Source organism: Pteropus vampyrus, unplaced genomic scaffold (assembly GCF_000151845.1).
Source record: "Pteropus vampyrus isolate Shadow unplaced genomic scaffold, Pvam_2.0 Scaffold66, whole genome shotgun sequence".
Classification (NCBI taxonomy): domain Eukaryota; kingdom Metazoa; phylum Chordata; class Mammalia; order Chiroptera; family Pteropodidae; genus Pteropus; species Pteropus vampyrus.
This window is the reverse complement of record NW_011888847.1, coordinates 5,832,476-5,853,229: the sequence shown is the minus strand read 5'-3', so window position 1 is coordinate 5,853,229 and position 20,754 is coordinate 5,832,476. Positions and strand designations below refer to the sequence as shown.

The window sequence follows — 20,754 nt, the reverse complement described above, 5'->3', positions numbered from 1 at the left end:
GATTGTGCAACCATCATAACAAGCTGATTTCAGAACATTTTCATTAACCCAAAATTTGAAACTTTACTATACTCATTAGTAATCACTCCTTGTTATCCCCATCTACTTCCTCCTAGCTGTAGGCAGCTGGTCTTCTTTCTGTTTCTGTGGGTTTGCCTTTTCTGGATATTTCATATAAATAGAATCATACAACATGTCTTTTGTGACTAGCTTCTTAACATGTTATTGTCACGGTTCATCCATGTTGTATAGCATATATAAGTATTTCATTTCTTTTTGTGGCCAAATAATACTCCATTGTATGGATATACCTGCTTCATCAGTTGATTGGTATTTTAGTTATTTCTACTCTCTACCAAGGAGTAGAGTTGTTGGATCATGTGATAACTCTATGCTTAATATTTTAAGGAACTACCAAATTGTTTTCTACACCATTTTATAATTCCACCAGCAAAGTATGAGGGTTCCAATTTCTCTACATCCTCACTAGCACTTGTCATTGTCTATTTTGATTATAGCCATCCTAATGGGTGTGAAGTGCTTTTTCATTGTGTTTCTGATTTGCATTTCTCTGGTGGCTAAAGATGTTGAGTATCTCTTCTCAGGTGCTTATTTCGCCTCTTTATAGAAATGTCTGTTCAGATCCTGTGCCCATCTTTGAGTTGGTTTTCTCTTTTTATTGTTGAGTTGTAAGAATTCTATTTAATTCTGAATACAGTACCTTATCAGATCTATGATTTGCGGGTATTTTCTCTCACTTCAAGGCTTCTTTTCACTTTTTTGATGGTAACATTTGTGGCACAGACTTAAATTTTCATTAGTCAATTTATCTATTCTTTTATCTCTTCATAAGGATTTACTCATTCTAGTAATTTTGTAGTTTTAGCTCTTACTTTTAGGTTTCTTATTCATCATGAGTTAATCTTTGTATATGGTGTAAGGTAGATATCCAGCTTCATTCTTTTGTATGTGGGTATCCAGTTAGAGCACTATTTGTTGAAAAGACTATTCTTTCCCCCATTGAATAGTTATTGACACCTTGTCAAAAATAAATGAACCATAAATGTATGGGTTTCTACCTGGACTCTCATTTCTATTCCATGATATATATGTCTGTCTTTATGCCAGTACCACAATGTTGATTATTGTAGCTTTGCACTAAGTTTTGAAATCAAGAAATGTGAGTCCTCTCAACTTTGTTCTTTTTCAAGGTTGGTTTGGCTGTTCAGGCTCTTGAATTTCCACTTAAATTTTAAGATCAGTATGTCAATTTCCACAAAGTCAGCTACATTTTGGGTAGGGATTGTTTTTTCTTTATAGATCAATTTGGGGGCATGTCACCATCTTAACAATATTAAGTCTTCTGGTTTTTGTATACTGATTTTGTGTCCCGCACAAGACAAGTTGTTTGCTGAATTCGCTTCTTCTAATAGTGGATTCCTTAGAGTTTTCTACATATAAGATCATATGATATGTAAATATAGTTTTCTTCCTTACCAATCTGAATGCTTTTTCTTTTTCTTGCCTAACCGTCCTAATTAGAACCTCCAGCACAATATCAGATAGAAGTGGCAAGAGTGGTCATCCTTATCTTGTTCTCTATCTTAGAGGGAAAGCATTCAGCCTTTCACAGTAAATATGTTAGTTGTGGGTTTTTCATAGATGCCCTTTGTCATATTGAAGAATTTTTCTTCTAAGTTTAATTTTTAATCATGAAAGGGTGTTGGATTTTGTCAAATGCCTTTTCTGGTCTATTGAGATAGCATGGATTTTGTCCCTTATTAATATGGAGTATTACATTAATTTATTTTCAGATGTGAAATCAACCTTATATTCCTGAGAAAAATCCTAATTGGTCATGCTGTAGCATCCTTTTTATATGTTGCTTGATTCAGTTTGTTAGTATTTTGGTGAAGATTTTTACATCTATATTCATAAGAGATACTGGTCTGTAATTATATTTTGATGTCTTTGTCCAGTCTTGGTATCAGGGTAGTTAGTACTGGCACTAAGAACTTTAATAAGGCTGATATCTCCTAAAATGAAGATTTAAAGCATACAAATGGATAAAAATTAGTATATACTAGTAATTATTAATCATTAGTTACCAAAATATTAGATTTATTGAACCAATGACTAAACTATTTAAAAAATTACAGCTAGGCATACTACACATGATTTTTAACTATAACCTCTCAGTTTTTAAAATTTGGGTTTCTTGATAGGATTTAAAGTTCTTCATAAAGCTCCTAATACATGGTAACCCAAACCATGAACTTGAAAGTTTGTAATCTCTGAATTACTGGTAGAAATACATTTTGCTTGATTTTTTTCAAGACCTCAATTAATCATCCTTCCCCTTCCTGTTTTTTAAAACCAGTTTTTAGAGACACTTAATCTTTATACCACCTCCAAACCTCAGAGAAACCACATATATATTTATCATCCCATCAGGATGTTAGGTCTATATCAGCTCAGACAAAATTCTCCAGGCAGTTTACATGAAACCTTATTCTGGTCTCAGTTAGACCTAGTTCCATTTCCAACCAACATAAAGTAATTCTAACACACATAGTATTTAAGGAAGGAGTTTTTGCCATAATCATTTTATAGGCTGGTAAATGGAAGTGAGACACTTAGAATTAGAGAAATCAATAGGCTTGAGATAGGGAGAAATAAAAAGCAAAAGTTAAAGTTGGGAATTGTTTCAAAGAAAGGAATCTACAGAATTGAGTCAGAATACAGAACATATTACATATATAACGTAAGGGTGGAAAGAAAGAGAGATGACTTCAAAGACCCCAAAGTTTCTGGTCTCTAATGATAGAGATAGCTTTGACAGGGAAGCAAGCTGGGAAAATGAGCCTGGAGTGGGTAAGTAAAGAATTTTTGTTTTTGATGTGGAATCAGAGGACCCTAGACCTGGAGAGACTTAAATGATCTCGCTCAATTTATCAGTTTTGATAGTGACTGTAACCTTGGCAAGCCAGTGATGTAGCTAGATGTTAGCAAATTCTAGCCAGATACTGCTGATTATAAAGGTTCTGAGCATAAGAAATGCTTCTCTTCAAAATGAAGATGTCAAAGTCATAATAGCACTAGCTGAGACTTTTTTTTTTTGACCAAATTATAGGGAAAACGTCTAATTAGAAAAGAATAGCTTTTCCCTCTGTAATTTGGTGTTCGTTAACTTGGCCCATGGGTATTCCTAGCTCATTCCCCAGGGTACAGAAGTGTCTTTGAACTCCATCAGCATGAATCTCCCTTGAGTTCTCCATTTCTCAGTCACTCTTCAAATGCTTTTTGAGCTCCTATAACTTGTAAAGCACTGTACTAAATGCAATGAATGGCACAAAGAAGGATGAGATATAATCCCTATCATAAAAGATATCATATCACATAAGTAGTTTAGTATTACTTGAATAAACAGGCACTAATGCTTGAAGATCAACAGAGAAATCACTGTGAGCCTGATTGGTCAGAGAACACTTCACAGAGGCGGTAGGATTGGTGCTGCCTTGAAGTTCTTGGATCTTGAAGAGGCAATGAAAAGTGAGCTCATATCAAGCAAGAGGAATGGACTGAGCAAACTCAAGAAACTGAATTCAGGACAAGAACGTTTCTAAAGGCTCCTCAGTACCTAAACAGTAGAATCCAAACTTGTTGGCCTGGCCTTTAAAGCCCGTTAAAAGATTTTGAAAATCTTTCCCCTCACCACTCCAGCCAGAATGGTCAATTTGTTGTTCTTTATATATGCTCCAGCCCTTTTGTACTTTCTTAGCTACTCCTCTCCACTAATTTATGTCCCACCTATTCTTGTCACATTTGATGTGATGAAATCCTAGATCACCCACATCCTCAGTGATTACTCCCTGCCTCAGAAACTTCAGAATCCTTATTATATGTGTAATTCATATTACTTCAAACTATTTACCACTTTATTAACTCATTCTTTCTCCCGATTTAGATTATGAACTATTCTGCCTCCTTTCTTGACTCCTCTTCTCTAAATCTCTAAATATTAGTGTATTTCAAAGACAGGAAACACTTTCGGTGGGATCACACCCTTCCCTGGTGTGATACAGTGAGAAGCACAAGGACCAGATTTATCCTGGTTCTGCCACTAACTAGTCAGTTGATGACTGGTCAGGTGTTTTGACATCATAGAATTTCATTGTTCTTATTTGTAAAAATGAGGGTTGAAATGGGCTCTTCTTCTTCCTTGTTTTTAACTTTACATTTCTCTGATTATAAAGCCACATTCATGTTCTTTTAAATAGATCATAAAGCAAGGTGGGGTGAAAGTTACAGACCTGCCACCTAAAGGACACACTTTACATTATGATGAATATTTTTTTAACTCATTATGAACCTATCTATTCATTTACAGACTTTAAAGTATGATACTTTTCTCTTTTTTTGCCACTAATGAAATCAATACAGTATCTTTTTAAAAAGTCATCAGGTTAAACGATGATGCTCCATTTTGATATTTGACTCACAAATCAGATTAGTTTAAATATATGACCAAAGATCTCCCATTGTGAATGCTAAGCAGTTACGCTTGGAAGGATCCATTAGGTCTTCTAGGCCATTAGGTCCTTAGAGCCCCATCATGATTCCAGATTAACTTAAAGCAGAAGCTTGGTTCCAATGTATATACTCTAGACTAGAATAAGTTCAACGCAGTGAAAACTTAAATATTTATTTCTAGAAAATTCCCTTTGCTACAGGATTTGTTTTCTTCTCCATACCTTTGTTAGAGGCAGAGGTCCTGAGCCCAAAAATCTTTTTTGAAGATAGAAATAACTCATGCAATGAAGAGAACTCTTAAGGGTGGTCCATATGGAAGTTGTTTACTTATAATTCAGTAACTTTGTCATTAAAACTAAAAACTACTTCCCAAAAGTAGAAGAATTAACCTCTGATATGTAATTATAGAAACAGAAAAGGTAGGTTAAGTAGAGAGGGATTTCATTGATATAGAGTTGGGATCTTTTAGTCTTTGATCTCCTACCTTGAGAACACTAAAGCATGTGAAACACACTACTAAACATTCCATTTAAAAAAATTCGTTAAAGCCTTTTCCTCTCCTAAATAGTATTTCTTTTAGTCTGAATGTGGTCTCTTTCTAGATGTTATAAAATTAGCTTCAGTATTAAGAGGAGCTGTCATGATTTGTTATTGGCTTATATTACTGGTGGAATGTTTTCCATCTGAATAATTTTTAAAAGCCGTTCTTGTCCCATCCAGGTATATGAGATTAGGATAGTGATTTTATTATGTAGTCTTGTCCCATTCTCTCCACCCCAAACATTTCTTCCTGCACACTGCACTCCTGTTAAGTAATTCTTACTAACACTTGTGGTTTATCATGTTCAAGATTTATGTTTAAGTTCATTGATTCATTCTACAAATATTTTTAGTGCCTAATCTGAACCAGGCGGTGCTCAACTCTAAACTCCTCCGACCAGTGATGCATACTGCCTATATCCTGCCTCCTCTCACTTACCCAGGCTTTAGTCATTCATCTTGCCATGTTCAGAAACACCATCCCTTTCTTCAAGCGCTCTTAGAAAAAGGCCCAATAAGCGTCATTTATTATGTAGTTGGATTTAAGGCATTGTTTTACCTCTCAAGAGACTTTTACATTTTCACTTACGTAAATGTGAATGAGAAACTGTCTCAATTTAGTTGGAGGTATTGAAGAGGCAGTGTGCCCTCTGCTGGTTCTTTTGAAATCACACCAAATGAATGGCCCTCTGCTTTTCCCTACCTTCACTCTGTCCATATTCCTTCCCACCTCCATAGCTGTGCAGCTTTACTCTTGCCTGAATTGCTGTGCTTTTTTCCCTGTGGTTAGCTCAGCTCATATCCTACATCCTCCCTAAAGGTTTTTCTGTGTCTGTCTCCATTCATTTTCCTTATGAGAGTTCCTCTACTCTCTATATATAGTCACCATCACCAAGATTGTCATTTAATTTGTTTCAGTTGGCTCATTTCCTTTTCCTCAATGCTAATATAATCATCAAGAACACTGATCCTGTCCTCTTACTCCGTTTTAGTGCCTAGCAAAGAGACACTGTTGACATTCAGTGACTACCTAAATAGAAATGAGAACATGCCCAGGCCCGTATATTTATGTTGTCTCTAGCAACATTTTGCAAAGTGAATTTATCCTCATTAGAAGAGGGAAACATGTCATACTTAAGGGAATTATTAATATTAATTTTAAAAAATTAAAAGGGAAAAGTCAGTAATCACTTTTTCCAATAAATGCTAATATATGGAAAATATTTTGAATTTTACTTCTTAACAGGTGGTTTGTTCTGGATGCAGAAACCAGAGATCTAGTTTCTATCCACACAGATGGGAATGAACAGCTCTCTGTGATGCGCTACTCAGTAGGTAGGCAGATTTATCCCCACCCTGGCATTTGCAGCATTTCTCCATAATTGCACATTTTCACTTCCAATAAAGCTACTTTTTTCTCTACTCCCTGTAGAGTTGTCAAGTATTTAATATGTTTCCCCAACATCAGATTAAATTCTGCTGCAGAAAACTGCAAAAGATTTGCTAAAGTTAAACAGCATTCTAAATCATCAAGCAAACATAGATTTGTAACAAACTGTTGCAACTGCATTTGCAGTTGCAAGCAGAATACAGTGCAGTCAACTCCCTTTTTTTTTGGAACTACACATACTTCGAATTCTGAATAGGTAACAGTCTGAACATCTCTTTAGCAACCTTTCTTTGTATGTAAGAGAATATAAAGGAAATGGTACTATTCAAAATACACTAATTTTGTAGACCCTTCATGTTCTTTAAAATCTAGTTACATCGTTAGTGGTTATACAGTGATGGTTAATTAGATAAAATACTCAGCAATTCATTATAAGAATTTGATAAATTTGTTTAGCCTTGTTTGAATAATTCTTTTTACTTTATTCAAAATATTGTTTCCATAGTATTCCAATTTCCTTTTCCCTTATTATTATGTTTTTGATTCATATTATCTTCCCTGGAGTTAGTTTGAGTGACATTTGCTTATATTGAAAAATATATTCCAGTAGTTGTTGGATCAGTGTGGGATCCAAAGGATCTTTTTTATTGATTTTAAGTTGTTTCAAGGGAACACCGAATACTGTCCTCTGAGTTGGAAAAGTAAGGAAAGGTGTTTGCTTCAAGCTATAAGCCTGGCAATAGTTGAAGCAGAAAAGGTTTTCTACTTGGGATTGGCTTTTTTCAGTGCTGTAATAATAAATAACTACTGCAAATGTAGTGATTAGAATCCACAGATCAGTTGGACTTTATTGACCATCTGCTGTGTGGTAAATGTGATAGGGGAGGGGAGACCATAAAGAAGAGAACTAGGTCTCTTCCCAAGAGAAACCTACCTTGTAGTTGGAGAGGTCATATGTAGTACTCAGATGAAATGAGCAATTGCACACTCAACTTGCGGTATGAATACTGTGTACTTAGGCCCATAAAAGCAGGTTACCCTTCTTGGGGCCAGTTTGTAGCTAAACTAGGGGACAAGGCTAGAGCAAGGGTAGAGTCCAAGGCGTATGAGTATCTCCAAAAAGGGACTGTGTACTGGACTTGATGAGCATTTGTTTTTCAGATGTGCATAGTGATGGAAGGATTCATTCATCAAATAACCAAATAACAATAAAATTGATGAGATTTAACATTTGTAAAATATCATTTAGTATAGGTTGAATAAAATAACAGTGAATAAATCTACCAGTATATTTCTCTAGTCAGCACTTTTTCCTGTTTCATTCTAGATGGCACCTTCTTGGCTGTAGGATCTCACGACAACTTTATTTACCTCTATGTAGTCTCAGAAAATGGAAGAAAATATAGCAGATATGGAAAGTGCACTGTAAGTAGTGAATTAAAATAAATTAAGTTGTAAAACGGTTAATTTTACTTCTGTTAAAAAAAGAGTTAAATGTTTACACTGACGTATACATTGTTCTGTATCCTTAGCTGCTTTAAACTTTAATCTCTATCTTTGAAAACATTGTTCTGTATCCTTAGCTGCTTTAAACTTTAATCTCTATCTTTGAAAACAGACTACCTGACAGCAGAGAATATTATAGTTCCCTGTACTCTTGAAAGGGTTCTCCTCTAATGGGAGTTTGGTCTCTAATTTTAAGGTGGTTTCTTAAAGCTATTTCCACAGAGAAAGCTGTAGAATAACACATTTTGAAAATGGAGTGACTCAGAAATGAAAGGGTATTTCACCTTTAATCCCATCGTCCCATGTTTCTGCCCACTCTGCAATTTCCTGTATCACCTCCCTTGGACTAAAATAATTTATAGAGATTTGTCTCATTAATTAACAGAAATGTATTTCCTTTAATTTGTTGCCCATTTCTGATTCACTAGATTATTACCATAAGATAAAGATTAGATTCACTTCTATAGATATACTGAGTACTTACCTCATGGCAGGTATTCTGCTAACTAGAGAATGTTCTAGGCACTGGCAGTACACATAAGATTTGTTCCTTGTCCTTGAAAAGTACACATTCAAGCTGAGGACAGGACAAGAAAGGCATGTGGTATTGTACAGTGGCCTAAAGGCACAGCCTTAGGATCAGACTACCTGGATTTGAATTCTTATTTCACCATTTATAAGCTAGTATGACCTTGAGCTAACTGCTTAAACCTTCTACTTCAGGTCTTCTCATCTACAAGATAAGGACAATAGCAGGTTCTACTTCACTGAATTAAAACAAGTTAATGCATATAAAATACTTAGAATAGTGCTTGGCATATAAGTACTCAATATATGTTAACTATTATTTATAGAAAAATGAGGTAGCTTGGTATGTATGGTGTTAGGAAGTTAATTTAAGATTATAGCAAATCACTTAGTGAATTAGTGATTAGTGGCACAGATTTTTTAAGTCTTTATCACAAAATAGTTTTAGGGGAATAAATAAAAGAACTAGTTTTTAGAAGCATATACATAACCCAAAACAAGACCATTCATTTACTATTTGAAGATGACTTTTTTCCCCCCCATATTTTGTATCATATGCTAAAACCAGCCTATAAACTAGTCTACAAGCAACCTAAAGGTTTTAGAATTTATCCAAAATATTTTGGTTTACCTTGACAACAATTATAAATCATTGTCCATTAATTTATGTAAATCTATATTTTAGTCAATTATTTTCATATTTGTGATATGTAAGAATATAACAACTCCTCATTGTACAACATGATTAAATTAAATGTTCCACAGAAAGGACTTTTCAGATTACTAAAGTTTACCCTACCGGGCACCAAATTTTTCTTAATTATTTTTTACCTCAACCTTTTTTAAAATCCATGTCTTAATAAACAGAGTATATCAAATATAATTTAATCTTGTGGGATCATAATAGTTACAGGTAGCACACACTTAACTCAGCCCTCATTTTCCAGATGAGACTGAGTTTCAGAGAAGATAAATGACTTGTCCTTGGTCACATCTTGGTCACATAATGGCAGATCCAGGACTTGAACCCTGTTCTCCTCTTAGTAGAGCAAACTTTCTAATATATAATAATGCCTCAGATTTTGCAAGATGTATATGATTGTATTATGCTCTTACAGTACAGCAACTGATTCAGAGAAGAAATAGCAATGTGTGACATTGGATAATGAAAATGATTTTGGAAGTATTGAGAAATGGCAAGTTTATCAATTGTATGAGACTTGGCTTTCTCCAGTTTAGGCAGCTTTTATCTTTCGAGTGTTTGAAGGTATTATTTTGAGATATCCTAAGGAACTGTTAAAGTTTATAGTACTATTTGAGGCTATAATGAATGGCTCAATTATTCTGCTTTTCTAATTATCTTCTGTTTTCTGCTTTGCTTCCAGCTATCACTTCTCCTTTGCTGTCTATTTCCACCAGCTGGTCTTACAGTTTCATATTAACTGCTTGTGTGTGTTGTCTACTGTGATATAGGACAGACAAAACAGGGCTAATGCTGGCTCTGCAACTTACTAATTTGTGACTTTAGGCAAGTTAATTAACTTCTCTGATTCTTAATTTTATTATCTTAAAATTGGAGATTATAATAGTTCCTACTTTATAGGATTGTTGTGAAGATTAGGTCTTTGTTAAAATGTGGCAACTGGAACTACTGTCAGAGTTCCAACTACAAATGCTGTTTTCTATTCTATTTCCAATACTTTCCTGTTACTAGTCAATATTTAAGTGACCACCGTTGCTCAGAAGCACATTTCAAACTTTAGAAAATGTCCCTCTAGCAAATTTTAATCAAGCAGTTGGAGCCTGTGCCTCTTCACTTTCTGTGGAAATGTCAGTTGAGAAGATGACTGGTATCCAAGCACATGAAGGAAGCACTTCTTGGTAGACAGCAGCTGGCTAATCAATCAGTGGCATGGTCATTACAAGCCAAGGCCTTGCTCACAATCTCATAAGCTAAGAAACAAGACAAGATCCATTTTTAGAGAGAGAGGCTTACATCATCCAAGTTCTCCAAAGCTGGTTTATAAAACATCAGTTTGCGACAAGAGCTATTAACTGGCAAGGGACTGAATCCCGTAAGTTGTCTCTCTATAAGCAAGCTTCAGGAAACCAACTCATAATCAGAATACTAGTTTATTCATTTAAAGCAGATATATAAATGCCAAGGGGACAGGACATGAGCATCCTCTAGCCAGTACTTCCCTTCAGGCAAGTGGGTGCTAGCCACCTTTGCCTTTGTTCTTTTTTCTTTGCAGACCGCCATACCCCAACCCCATCTGAATAACCCTTTCTTTGGGTAGATTCATACATGCAGTCAGGTTGTACTCTAGAATTGCCGGCCCTAGAGCTATTGTGACTCTTACTTTGCCTTTTTCTGCACTAATTTATTTTATGTTAATTCTAAAGTTTAACTCTCAGAGGTTTTGAGGGAACATCCATTGTAGTTTTCATAAACACACAACCTGCTCTTCCATTCATTGAAACTTATTTCCATTTTCTACTGACCCCAAACATATTTCATAATCTTCCTGGTTTATCCTTACCCACTTAAAATATCAGTGTTTCAAAAAACTTAGCACAAACTCTAAATTTGGAGATTTATTATGTAGCCTCTCTTCTAGGTGTTCTTTAAAAATGTTAAATCTGATCTCATTTAGAATGATAAAATTTTTAGCATTTAAAGGGCAGAAGGGAGCATTATCTGGTCAACTTCATTTCATGCATAAGAAAAGTGAGGCAGCTATATAGCAGGAGCTCGTTTATCACCATTTTATCACCATTTCTTTGTTTTATGTTCTAACTCCTCTGATCAAACCAATCTCAAATAACATGATTACCTTATAGTATAAGTACATGAATAAACTAGTCTCCAAAGGTGATAAAGACTGAGTTAAAATTTTGATGTGTCTCTGCTTGATCCTTAGAACCCTGAAACAGCATATGCTAGAAGAGTCCAGCTGAGAGCTTTTTCCACATACTCTGTCTCTTCCCTTTTCTCTCTCCCATTTCTAACCTTTGCATTTAGTTCTAAGACAATCGTTGTTTTGTTAGAAACAAAGCGAAAATAGGTGCAGTATGAAGTAAACACATTCCAACTTTAAAAGGAGTTTGACTTTGGAGTAGTACAGAAAGGAAGAGTAAGATGCCTCATTTGCCTCTTATTTCTGCAGATAGCCCAGTATACCAACAAGACTTTTTTCTCTGTCGTGTACGTTAAAGCTTGGTGTCGGCCCGTATTTTAGTGTAGCCACTCTGTGTCACTGGACTATAGCTATTAAGACATTGCTTGTGAAACAGCAATATGACAATCACAAATTCCACAGAAAGGCATAAATCTCAGTATGTAAGAAAGCAGTAATAAGATAGAGCACTGCTCAGTATTTGCTTCTTACAGATTAGTGCTCACATGTGGTTCCCTCAAAGATCTATATTAAGAAGAGTGAATAAACATTTTCTGCCGAAGCTACTTTTGTACTTGCTACTGTGTGGCAAATACCACCTCACAAATACCTCAGGTTTACTATACATGGCTGGTCCTGGCCCATCTCTTTGAAGGAACCCTAGCGATCTTCCTAGAAATAATTTGCTCTTCATGAACTTGAACTCTCGGGGCCAGCTGAGGGATAGAAGAGAAGAGAGGTAGAAGGGAGTCATCCCTCTATGCTGTTCATGACAGCCTTTCATTTCCTCTTCTGTGGCCTGACTCTGCTCTCTCATTTCCCATGTTTGCCCCTGAGAGCATACTGCCTTCTCGATGTCCTTAGGTTCTTCAGGTCTCCCTCCAGCCGAACTGCAAACCTACTTGACCTGATCTGTGGCCTTTTGCTCCTCCTAATTAGATCAAATAATTTAAAATGATCTTTTTCCTTTTACTTCCCATGAGAACTTCCATCTTCTCATTGTTTAGTAAATATTTTAAAAAGTTGTTTGACTAAATTATAGGATTTATGGGTTCATGATGACATACAGTCACTATAAGCAGCTTGATACTTTGTAACTGCTGCTATAGAAAAACTTTTAAGGCGGCTTTGGGTTCATAAGCTCTTTTTAAATCTAAGCCCTGGGATTTTGGAGGTGGGGCTGGGCTGGTGGGCTGGCATAGATCTGTTTTTGTTTTACATAGTGGGCTTCTTAAGATTTAAGGTGGCAGAAGGATTTTATAGCTAAATAGAATTTGAAGTCTGCTGGGTGATCTTCTCAAAGATCTCTGAGTCTTGTTACTGTTAAGTATTGTAAGGTTTTACTTCAACTTTTCCTGTACTGTTTTGAAATGTACTGAAAAGGTCTCGATGACTTACATATTCCCTTTTAATGCTACTTTTAAATTGCTTTCTGCTCTCTTTAATGTTATCGAAATAAGTAGAAGATAAGCATGATTTAAATGTTGTGCTTAATTTGGTCCAGAATCATCTGACCTGGATTTGAACTCTGGCTCCACCAGTTCTTTGGACTGTGACTCCAAAAGTTACTTCATCTCCCTCTGCTACTAAGTGGGCATCCTCAGTTAAGGTTGCTATGAGATTCAGAGTTCATAATATTTGTAAAATACTTAATGCCCTATACATAAAAAGTACTCAGTAAATGTTAGGTGTTATTACCAGCAGCAGTAGCATTATTCTCAGTAACTAGATGAGCCCTGGGTTGTACCTAGAGGTGTTTTTCAACATTTAACATGAATCTATGAAAGTTCAAAATTGTTTTCTAATTACAAAGAAATGCTTATTTTCCTTGAGTTTATGTTACGACTGACCTAAGGATTCCATTCTGTTTACATAGGACTATTTTATTATGCACCTTAATGCAACATAATGCTTTTGTTTGACTCAAATTACTGTGTACTTTTAACGTTGGTACTCAGATCCTAGCCTAGAGATATAGTATCTCGAAGTTACAAGTGATGTACTAAACATTACAAAGTCTGATGGCATAGGCAAAGAGTTCTGGTAAAAAATGTTCTTTTGCCAGGATTTTGGTAATTGAAAATATATATCAAAAAGAATCAAATAGTTTTTAACTGTTTACCTAGAAATCTCCAAGAAAATAACCCATAAAAACGAATGCAGTGTTTCAATAATGAAGTAAGATTCAAGGAGGTATACTGGATTTTGCTCCTGTATCTCTGCCCTTAGGGTGATGTTTGAGGCTCTTTTCTCCCAAGCTATGCCTGTACCTTCCATGGCCTATGAGTTGCATGGGGCAAGGGCACTGTGAGGTGGTGTCTAGGAAGGTAGGATTAGAGATCCCGAACAGTTGCATTTAATCTTTTCTTTGCTTATTTATTGGGATCCATACGGTATGTATTTACTTTTCCTACTGGAGTCCTTTTTGAGGAAATATTGATTTACCTTCTAAATATGCTGTGTCCAACAGACATGAGTTACATGAATTTTATGTATATGTATAGTGCTTTTGATGATCTCAGTAATGCTCTTAAAGGCTTTTCACAGAGATTCAGGTAATTTAAATACTTCTACGTTAGGATGAATACTTCTTAGAGGACTGTACTTTGCCATGATTAATCTGGTTATTCATGTAACAGTTTTCTTATATTAGAAGCATGGCTTCTATAGGTGCCAGAGTCAGGCATCAGATTCATGTGCACTATGAAAAGGATTTGTGTGAACCCCATCGTTCTGCCATCTTCAGAAAATACCCAGTAACCACATGCATCTTTCTGGCTTTAATTTCTTGTTAAGTTAGTAGGTCTCCTGTGTGCCTAGCAAGTGATTCTCATCTTTTCCAGTATACCGCCTAATATTCTGGTGACTTCAGGAAGCATCACAGTTCTCAAATTCACGAAACTCATTTAAATGTATAAATGCGTATATTTGCCATGCAGCAGTGTCAGGGAGATCGTAGCTCCAGAGAAGTTTTAGGGCATGTCATTAAGACTAAAGAAGGGCAATAGAATAATTAGAATATTTTAAATTTATATACTTGGTAGAAGTCATTAAAACTACATCTAAACTACTTTAAATTTATTAACTTAAAAAAATACAACCACTTGTGCAGAAAGCTAGTAATTTTAAAAGTATATTAGAAATTCAATATGTTTTACCACTGACTATAGGAGATGAAAGTGATTTTGAGTCTCCGTTAGCTCTGGTAAACCAATAAGACCTGTGCAATTTATCTGAAATAGTTTATTGGAAATCAACTGCTTACATGTGAAGCCAACAAAATATAGCATTTAGTAGTTTAATTCTCACAGTGCTAGTAAAAACTAAGCAGAAAAAGATCACTGTCTTCCTGTTTAAGGAGTCAGATAATTATAGTGCATCCAGCTGGAGTACATTGTTGGGTGACTTTTCTCCTAGAATATTCTTTGGAAACAGGAGTTTTTCTAGGAATATATGTGCCGTGTCCCTCAGCCTCTGGGGTATACCATGGATACTCAAGAAGCAGCTCAGGAACATTTTACTCTGTGAACAAACCAGAACCAACACTTCATTCTTGAAACTAAAGTTACTCTAACAGGGATACCAGTGACTTGAAATAAGGCATGAGGGAGTGGTACCTCTTGCAGTGTCCTTCAGGGCACAGGTTTAAGAGGTTGTGGGTCTCTCACACAGGCAGTAGGTGCTTGTTGCCAGTATCTAAGTGGAGAGGCCAACAGGATACTCCCAAGTTCCAAGTGCTTATCGTTTTCACTGTGGTGAGAACTTTTTAGTTCCAAAGTTCTGCCAGAAATCTTCATGAATCGCTGGCATCTTCGCCTCCCAACAAGATAGAGCAAAAAAGAACTAAAGACCTGCTGTGAGCCCTGTTCAGTTCCACAGGTTGTGATACTGCTCTCTACACTTTAAGGTGGATGAATGGCTACTCAGAAAACCGTACTGGCTAACTATTAAACTACGTGTTATTCAAAGCTCTAAATGCTTTCTAATACTAATCTGTTATTTCCTAGGGACATTCCAGTTATATCACACATCTTGACTGGTCTCCAGATAACAAGTATATAATGTCTAACTCGGGAGACTACGAAATATTGTACTGTAAGTATGAGTGATCACATATGGCTGAGACGTGTCTGCCAGGGGCACTAATGAACAGGCTGCATGGAATTTGAATTGTGCAGAGAGCATGCTTGCTGACCTCTCTAACCTGAGAAAGCATGTCACTCTGAGCTAAAGAATGAGAATCTCAGATGTGCTTCACTTCTCCAAGAAAGTAATGAGTTAATTTTTATGTATAGACATGTAGTCATAAGAAATTACTCAGGGAGATAGATTGCTGCTGCTCCGAGTGGTTTTGTATTTAACAACTTTTCCCCGAGGCAAGAAGTATAATGGATGGACATTTATGCTTTTTAAAGAAAAAAGAACAACTGTGGGAAACAGTTCATAGTTCCATAAACCCTGTTAAACTCTCTCTTCCTTTTTAAATGTGTCTTAATGTTTTTCGGTATATGGATTATATCATTTACTTCCTGTTTCTAAATTTAAAGGGGACATTCCAAGTGGCTGTAAACTAATCAGGAATCGATCTGATTGTAAGGACATCGATTGGACGACATACACCTGTGTACTAGGCTTTCAAGTCTTTGGTAAGGACATGGCACCTGATGGGAAAAGATGGTTTCTGGGGTTTTGTGTGTAATAATTACTTGCCTAAATTACTAAATGAAAAAGTCTTACATGTGTTCACTTGTGTCATCACTATTAATGCCAGATTGAGAGAAATTAATTGTTATTAGGATTGAACCAATACAAGGTTTGTTCTCTACAGAATCCAGCAGACTTGGTCTCTGATAAATATAGAGGACAAAAGGATTTTGCATGACAGCACAGATTGCCTTTCTATTTTTTCCCTCCAAGTGCAAATTGAAGCTTTTAAATTCGTAAATACATTTTAAAAAACAGCTTTATTGACATAGCATTCACATACAATTCACCTAAAGTGTACAATTCAGTGGTTTTAGAATATTCACAGTTGTGCAACCATCATCACTAATTTTAGAATATTTTCATCACCCCAGAAAGAAACTCTCTACCCATGAGCAGTCACTCCCCACATCAACCCTCTGACAATTGGGCTACTCTGGATAGTTCATATAAATGGAATCATACCATATGTGATCCATTAAGACCGGCTTCTTTCACTTAGCATAATGTTTTCAGTGTCCGTCCGTGTTGTAGCATGGAACAGTACCTCATTTTATGGGTGAATAACAGATCCCATTATATGGATAATACCACATTTTGTTTATCCATTCATGAGATGATGGACACTTGAGTTGTTTCCACTTTTCAGCTATTATAAATAATGCTGCTATGAACAAGCATGTGTCAGTTTTGTGTAGGCATGTTTTCATTTTGGGGGAGAGGTATACTTAGAAGTAGGATTGCAGGGTCAAATGGTAACTCTGTGTTTAACCTTTTGAGGAATTGCCAGTTTTCCAAAGTGGCTGAGCTTGTTTACATTCCCAACGGCAATGTAGGAGGGATTCAAGTTTCTCTACATTCTTGTGAACAGTTATTTTTATTTTACATGTAAATGTCCAGTTGTCCCAGCACCATTTGTTGAAATATGAAGGCATTTTTAGTGGACATTATTTAAAGATAAAATTTGAGGATCATCCCTAATCTGATGCTTTGGACATTTCTAGAAATCTGTTCTCTGTGACATTTTTGTAATCCTTTCCCAATCTGTAGATATTCTTCTGAAAAAGTTAGAAGATAAGTGGAAAAGTGAAAATAATAAAACCCTGTTTACAAAGAATTAAAAAGAGATGTTACAGTCAGTAATTAGAATAATGGATATGGATGTGTTACCGATACCTAAAGTAAAAACCAAAACGTTAGTACTTTTCTTGCTGTACAGATGGAGGAGAAGCCTACTAGGCTAAGAAGAAATTAAAAACAGGTAGTCCATAAACAATTTCATTATTCCAGGTGAAACTGAAGCAGTGGCCAGTAGCTGGTAACTTACCTAGTTTTTTTAATGAAACAATATATAATACATGAGACATCAATTAAGAAGTGTTTTGAGTTGTTTTAGCAAATTTATCAAAAACATTTGTTTTCTAGAGCAGTACTGAACCACAGGAGGCCAACATCTCAACAGTTACACATTCCATAATTTTAGTCTAATAGAATTTTATGCTGTGTTCACCAGTGCCTCCTCATGATACAGAATAGTTAAATTTGTTATATCTTATCTTTGGACATAAATAATAGTTAACAAGAAAATACTATGGGATAGCATAGTAGACTAGTGGATGGCATTTCCATTAAGACTCTACGAGGTTTTCCTGGAATTGCCTGCCTGAAAGGGAAGGGGGTGAGTATGTAAATTTTATGCAGCTTACCTAGAGTCCACTTTGAAGAGTTGGTGCTATACGGCTTTGTTTCTACACCTTGATACAAGTAACTGAGAACTTCCCTTCCAACTAGAAGCTTTAAAAAGGAAGTTTATTGCTCAGGTGAGTTAAGCAAAAACAAATTATTTTTAGCACCAGCTGCTGGTTACCAGCAAGTACTTTAGGGTCATTAAACTTTCCATCTTGAGGCTATTCTGGTTTAATTTTGTTAGATTTTGGATAAAACTATTTGAACGAAGCACTGAGCCATTAAGAAATTTGTAAAGAAAATGTTAGCAGCTAAGAGTTCGAACACAGAGAAAAATAAGATTCTAAAATTAAACCTATTTGGCATCACAGTTATACTTTTTAGGCTAATATTTGTCTACCCGTGTTTCCATATTAAAGGTGTCTGGCCAGAAGGATCCGATGGAACAGATATCAATGCGCTAGTGCGATCCCATAATAGGAAGGTGATAGCTGTTGCTGATGACTTTTGCAAAGTCCATCTGTTTCAGTATCCGTGCTCCAAAGCAAAGGTAAAATCAGTTTAATCAAAACTAGCGTCATGGGGCTGTTCTTTGGGGATAATTTTTTGTCAATGGCAAGAAAATATTTGTAGGGTCACTAATTACTGTCCATGAGACTACGATGCACAGGAGGAGGAGAATAGGGCCATCTGTAATCATGCAAGCAGGCATTACTTGTCTTCTCTTTTCCTCATTAAGGGCAAGAAGATATAGAAGGCAGCTGATGTTCTGTTTATTGTCCATTTGGAATTTTTTGGGATGTTTCAAAATTTCTCCTAAACATATTAAAATGTTTTGTTACACATATGATCAACATAAAACTCATGGAACTGTTTCCTAAATCACCTATAATCCTGCCAACCTAGTAAGTTCTTCTGTGGCAATCTCAATAGAATAGTTACTAAGTACACCAACCTGACACCCAGAAGAGACAGATTTTTTTTAACATAGTCTGAAAGTATAGTGTCTAATTATGATGTTCTGTTTCTCCCATATAAATAGGTATTAAAATTACAGCTAGCTTTATTCCTGATTTGATGACTTGTGGCTTTGATTTGAATTACCTGTTTCACGAGCTACATTACCCCCTTGCCTTAGTCACCTCCATTGCTGTAAGCAGGCATGTAAAGAATGAGTTTAATTTTCTTGTCTGATTTATTTCATATAGGCTCCGAGTCACAAGTACAGTGCCCACAGCAGCCATGTCACCAATGTCAGTTTTACTCATAATGACAGTCACCTGATTTCAACTGGTGGAAAAGACATGAGCATTATTCAGTGGAAACTTGTGGAAAAGTTATCTTTGCCTCAAAACGAGATTGTAGCAGATACTAGTCTAACCAGAGCCCCCATCTCTTCCATTGAAAACGTCATGCAATCTAATACGCCCACACCGCCTCCTTCTCAGCCATTAAATGAGACAGCTGAAGAAGAAAGCAGAATAAGCAACTCTCCTACACTTCTGGAGAACAGCCTGGAACAGACTATGGAGCCCAGCGAAGATCACAGTGAGGAGCAGAGTGAAGGGGGCAGTGAAGACCTCGGTGAGCCTGTTTATGAAGAGCCATCCAGTGAGATGAGGGAGGAGCAGAGTGAAACCACTCTTACCGAGGACCAGCAAGACCCTTCACCCCTATCTTAACACCAGAACTTCAATGCATGTGGTCTTTTGATAGAGTTCAGATAACAGGATGGGAAGTGACAAAGAATTACTATTGATCCAAGATTTCGGTTTCCATGTGATCTGTTTTCTTCAGCCTCTCAAATGCAGTGGACCTAAAGGTTCAATTTGGTGTGTGCTGAAGATTAACCAAACTTAATGTCTCAGAAATTACTGTGTATGTAAGTGGTAGGATGTAAATACTGGAAACAAAAACAGCAGCTGTATTGATTTAAAACAAACCCCTTGTTATCTGAGTATGTTTTCTTCAGGAACAACCAGAGGCATCACACTTATTCATCTACTGGCTCAGATTATGCTACTCCTTTCCTGATGCAGAAAAAGAAATCAGAAAAAAATATATATATTCTCTTACTGAGATAGACTCTCACCCCAAACGTCTAGTGGAAATTTTTTAGTTAAGAAAAATTTCAGTATTGCCACAGGCAGTGCAGTGTTGCCTCCTTGAATAATGCCATTTTCCTACACTACCAGTAAATGTCCAAATGTGCTCGTTAGTCTACTATATAGGTGCTGCCTTTTTTAAGTCATAATGAGGAACAGTCTCTTAAATTCTTGTGTGCAAATCTATTTTATCTTAGAACTAAGAAAGCAGTGGTTTGTTAAAGAGCTTTTAATGTATATTAAACCATTGATACTCAGAAATAATAGATTCCTCCAAGGATTCCTTTTCCAGTCTGAACATTTTTAAATGTTTGGCATTCAAGTGAATGGAAAGAAAAAAACCACATGCCTATAAAACTAAACTGAAATAATCACTTGGCTAATTTTAGCTTAGCCTTCAAAATAATTTGTTCCCTCAATAGGAGAAATATAAATACAGTAAGTTCAAACAATGGAATTGGTGCTTGAAGTTCATTGGCTTATTTGTAATTTTTATGTATTAACTATATTGAGGGATAAGATACTCATCAAATTGCAATTTCTTTTTTACAGAAGTGTGAACAGTCACTAATTTTTATCAATTGCATACTTAATAGACTTGCTATATATGGTAATTTTTCTCTGGTGGAGTTGCTATACGCCTTGCAGTTCTAATGTGGCTATCCTCTGCTAATTTGGGCAATGCATGTATTATGCATTGGATAGTTTAAGTTTTGTCAGATGACTGTTTCTTAAGTATGTGTTTCCTACTTTTAAAATGATTACTGATAAATATGCATTTCCTATATGTTTGTTTATACTTAGATTATAAAAAACTGTTTTATTTTTTAACTTGCTGCGTTGTTTTGATATCTTTTTTTTT

The 20,754-nt window shown here is 35.8% G+C and overlaps 2 protein-coding genes across 5 annotated transcripts in view; one reads left to right on the top strand and one right to left on the bottom strand.

Moving 5' to 3' along the window:
* Window positions 1–20,754, top strand: part of EML4 (echinoderm microtubule associated protein like 4) — a 133,260-nt gene that overhangs the window by 111,520 nt on the left and 986 nt on the right. For 2 of the 3 annotated variants that reach the window (XM_011361358.2, XM_011361359.2), the window contains 6 exons: window positions 6,320–6,408; window positions 7,791–7,888; window positions 15,405–15,492; window positions 15,945–16,043; window positions 18,207–18,337; window positions 18,996–20,723. In XM_011361358.2, coding sequence (XP_011359660.1) covers window positions 6,320–6,408; window positions 7,791–7,888; window positions 15,405–15,492; window positions 15,945–16,043; window positions 18,207–18,337; window positions 18,996–19,469 — 979 coding nt within the window. In that variant the 3' untranslated portion in view covers window positions 19,470–20,723. Of the gene's footprint in view, window positions 1–6,319; window positions 6,409–7,790; window positions 7,889–15,404; window positions 15,493–15,944; window positions 16,044–18,206; window positions 18,338–18,995; window positions 20,724–20,754 lie in introns of those variants that run through there. The other variant, XM_011361360.2, reaches the window with a different exon arrangement.
* Window positions 16,343–20,754, bottom strand: part of LOC105292938 (cytochrome c oxidase subunit 7A-related protein, mitochondrial) — a 32,074-nt gene continuing 27,662 nt past the window's right edge. For both annotated transcript variants that reach the window (XR_002780683.1, XM_023531310.1), the window contains one exon: window positions 16,343–18,603. The gene's annotated coding sequence lies outside the window, so the exon portion shown is untranslated. The remainder of the gene's footprint in view (window positions 18,604–20,754) is intronic.